General features: G+C 51.3%; 1 protein-coding gene across 1 annotated transcript; it reads left to right on the top strand.

The window, feature by feature from the left end:
• Positions 1-846: 846 nt before the first annotated feature.
• Positions 847-1,311, top strand: LOC122665429. The gene has a single exon (XM_043861579.1). The coding sequence runs from the start codon at positions 847-849 to the stop codon at positions 1,309-1,311; it is 465 nt and encodes a 154-aa protein (XP_043717514.1).
• Positions 1,312-4,384: the final 3,073 nt, after the last annotated feature.

The raw sequence follows: 4,384 nt of genomic DNA, 5'->3' as shown, positions 1-4,384 counted from the left end.
TCCTCTCATCCACCGAGACGAAGGACCCCTCCTCCGCGTCCAAATAGGAGCGCTTGGTGGGATGAGCAGGAGCATCCTCGGAGTCCGAGAGCTGGGAGGGAGATCAAAGCGGCGGCGTCGATCGTTAGAAGGTCGGTATTTTCTGGTTGGCAAGGAGAGGACACACGATCGGAGAGACGCCGTGAGAGAGGAGATGAACCAAATGGAGGACGTGCTGCAAGGCGAAGGGAGAGATCTCGCCATAGCCCCCGGCATCGGAGCCCACCTCGCATCGGAGAGCAACAGCGGAGCCCCCACGGGTTCAATCTCCAGGAGGAAAGAAGAAGGGGTAAGGCCCACCGAGCCGACCACACTAGCTGACCTCGTCGGCACGAGCGGGAAGATCAAGATGAGTTGGCCGACCATAACGGTTGACCTCAGCAGGAAAAAGTGCAAGATCCAATCCAGACGGAGGGGCAAAATGGTCGAGCTCCAGAGTCTGAGATGGAAAGGAAGTTAAGGGAGCTAACTGAGCAAGTGGAAGGATTGAAGAAGCAAGCCAACCCAGATGCTTACTTACTAGTGGGGTGCCACCCCTATCCGCCCGAGATCATGGCCACACCACTACCAATAGGGTTCAAGCTGCCTCCTTTTGATCGGTATGATGGGACTACCGACCCTACCGACCACATCAACTATTTCAACGCGATGATGACCATGTATGGTGGGATCGAGATTGTTTCTTGTTGAGCTTTCCCCTCGTCTCTTAAGGGCGCGGCAACCTCCTGGTTCTCATGGTTACAGCCGAACTCTATCACGAACTTTGCTCAACTCTGTCTAGCCTTTGTCACGTGCATCCAGAGTAGCATGAAGCACAAGAAGATGATGGTGAACCTCCTCAGCGTGAAACAGAGGTCGGGCGAGTCAATCTGGTTATATGTCTCCCGATTCAACAAAGAATCCCTGGATGTTAGAGACCTAGATGAGGCCATAGCTCACACCGCGATGAGCAATGGACTTACACATGAAGACCTGATCAAAGACTTGGCTCGAAAGCCGACCAGAAGTATGGCCAAGCTCCTTGACAGGTGGAACGAGTTTGCAAACATGGAAGACGTTCTCCAAGCACGCAAGGGGAATGAAAGCAAAAGTGAGAAGAAGAGGTCATCCACTGGCGACCGAAAAGATGAGAAGAGAACTCGGACTGACCGCCGAGCTGAGAGGACGGACCGAGCTCGAAGTCCTAACTACACTCCCTTGAATACGTCATGGAAAGAGATTCTGATGCAAATTCAAGATGACGGATACATCCGCCGACCTCGCCCGATGTAAGCCGGCTCATCTCGGAACCCAAAAAAATATTATCTATTCCACAAGGACAATGGCCACGACACTGAAGACTGCTATTAGCTGAAACAATAAATTAAAGAGCTGATCAAGGCCGGTCACTTGAGGAAGTATATCAAGGGCAACCGGGATGAATGAAGTAGTCAGCGATCCGACGACCGAGACTAGAAGAGGGTCGAGCTGAGGTTTGAGAACCGAAAAGCTGAGCAAGACGAGGACAAAGCCTGAGCCAACAAGAAAGATGACGGGTCTGGGCCGAGCAATGACAAAGGAGCTCCCATATACACAATCCTTGGAGGGCCTGGACAAGAGTCCACTAGGAAGGCTAAGGCAAATGCACGATTCATTGGGGTCGCAGAGATGCCGAGTAAAAGGCCGAAGTCTGAGACGATAATCTCCTTCACCGAGGCCGACCTCGAAGGTATAAGCTTACCTCATGATGATGCTTTGGTGATGCAGGTAGAAATTGCGAGGAGACTTGTTCATCGGGTATTGGTCGACACGGGCACATCCGTGGACCTTATGTCGCTCGTCGCATACCGATAGTTCAGCTTCGACGACGATGTACTCAAGCCAGAGGGCACCTCGCTCCATGTGTTCTTGGGAGCCGTCGCCACCATCAAGGGATCCATTGACCTACTGGTCACGTTTGGGCAAGCTCCATGCGAGGCAACGATCCAGGTTAAATTCATGGTAGTACGGTCGATGGTGGCTTTCAACGCCATACTCGGCCACCCATCATTGACCGCTCTCCAAGCCATCATCTCACCGACGCATTTGAAGATGAAGTTCCCTACCGAGAATGGCATCGGTGAAGTCCGAGGTGACCAGAAGAAGGCCCGAGAGTGCTATGCCACGTTTGTCAAGAAAAACAAAGACAACGTCCGAGGAATGGCAATGTGTGTCGAACACTCCCCGGAAGACCTGCGGGATGAGCTCACTGAAAGAAGAGGAGGACCTATGGAAGACCTGACCCCATTCTCCCTCAGTGAAGAAGACCCAACAAAGGTGGTACAGCTCGGATCACTGCTAAACAAGGAACAAAGGAACCGGCTCAAAAATTTCTTGAAGGAAAATACCAACATCTTTGCCTGGTCGACCGTCGACATGCCCGGCATACCTCAGCATATAGCCAAGCCCCGCCTCCACATAGATCCGAGCCGAAAGTCGATTCAACAAAAAAGAAGAAACTATGCACTTGACCGCCAAGCTACCATCAAGGAGGAGGTGGAGAAGCTCCGCCGATCAGGATTCATCCGGGAGGAAAAATTCCCGACTTGGTTGGCTAATGTCGTCATAGTCCCCAAGTCAAACAGGAAGTGGAGAATGTGCGTCGACTATACAGACCTCAACAAGGCTTGTCCGAAAGATGAGTACCCGCTACCTCGGATCGATCTCTTGATCGACGCCACGGCAGGACAGGAAATGCTGAGCTTCCTGGACGCATACTCTGGCTATAACCAAATCATGATGCATGAGGAGGACGAGTTGTACACGACATTCCGAATAAACCAAGAAAACTTTTGCTACAAGGTCATGCCATTCGGATTGAAGAACGCTGGAGCAACATACCAGCGGCTTGTGAACTGTATATTCTGTGATCAAATCGGAAGGAACATAAAAGTCTACGTGGACGACATGTTAGTGAAGAGCTTGAAAGCCGAGCACCACCTGGTCGACCTGGAAGAAGCCTTTGGCGTGTTGAGGAAGAACCAAATGAAACTGAACCCCGCCAAGTATGCATTCGGTGTGACCTCGGGAAAGTTCCTCGGCTTCATGGTCTCCGTTAGAGGCATCAAAGCAAATCTGGTAAAAATCAAGGCCATCCAAGAGATGAGCCCACCAAAGATGATCTGAGAAGTGCAAAGATTAAATGGGCGAGTGGCAGCGTTGGTGAGGTTCATGTCGAGGTCGGGCGACAAGTGCCTACCATTCTTCAAGGCCCTCAAAAACATTCGGAACCCGAAGGACTTCGTTTAGTCGGATGAGTGTCAATAAGCTTTTGAAGAGCTGAAAAAATACTTGGAGAACCCACCTCTTCTCAGTCGACCTAAGCCGAAGGAAGAGCTGTAAATTTAAATAGCCACTACTCCAACGGCGGTCAGCGAGGTGTTGGTTAGGGAAGAGGGCCGAGCTCAAAAGCCAATCTACTACATCAGCCATGTTCTCGTCCATGCTGAGATGAGATACTCCAAGTTCAAAAAGGTAGCATTTGTCCTTGTCACGGCCGTAAGAAAGCTAAGGCCCTATTTCCAAGCTCATCCAATCGCGGTGCTGACCGACCAGCCCCTCAAGAAGATATTGCACCAGCTCGACGTGTCAAGGCGACTGATCACCTAGGCGGTCGAGCTAAGCGAGTACGATATAAGCTATTGCCTAAGGATAGCAGTCAAAGGACAAGCACTGGCCGACTTTGTCGCCAAGTGCACAATACCCGATCATGGAGTAGAAGAAAAGAAGATAACAGGAGAAGCTGAGGCTAAGGCCGACCCGACCTGGACCATGAATGTCGACGGCTGGAGCAACTCTGGAGGAAGCGGAGCTGGGCTGATCTTAGTGAGCCCCAAGGGGTTTCGGACCCAATACGCCCTAAGGTTCAAGTTCCCTGCCTCGAACAATAAGGTCGAATACGAAGCCCTCCTAGCTGGGCTCCAAGTTATCAAAGCCATTGGTGTTAGGCGATTGAGGCTCCCAGGAGACTCCCAACTCGTGGTCAACCAGGTCAACGGAGACTATGAGGCAAAAGATGAAAGGATGATAGCTTACCTGAACCGAGCATGAGATCTGATCTCTGAGCTCGAGTACTTTAAGATGACCCGAGTACCGAGAAAGGAGAACACCGCAGCTGACTCCCTGTCAAAGTTGGCTGAGGCTGACCTCCAAATCTGAGCCGATCAGTGTACATAGAAATCTTGGAGAAGCCATCCTTGCAAGAAGAAAGCGTCAAGCACATTGAAGAGGACGGGCTGACCTGGATGGACCCCATTGTCAACTACTTGGAGAATGACTAGCTCCCAGAGAATCGAGACGAAGCAAGAAAGGCCAAGATCCGAGCTGC

This window comes from Telopea speciosissima, chromosome 6, assembly GCF_018873765.1.
Source record: "Telopea speciosissima isolate NSW1024214 ecotype Mountain lineage chromosome 6, Tspe_v1, whole genome shotgun sequence".
Classification (NCBI taxonomy): domain Eukaryota; kingdom Viridiplantae; phylum Streptophyta; class Magnoliopsida; order Proteales; family Proteaceae; genus Telopea; species Telopea speciosissima.
Note: the sequence above shows the minus strand (reverse complement) of the source record. Positions and strands in the feature narration are given on the sequence as shown.

Bases quoted from the DNA above. Each gene is read 5' to 3' on its own strand.
- LOC122665429 (XM_043861579.1), top strand. From the start codon at position 847: ATGAAGCACAAGAAGATGATGGTGAACCTCCTCAGCGTGAAACAGAGG.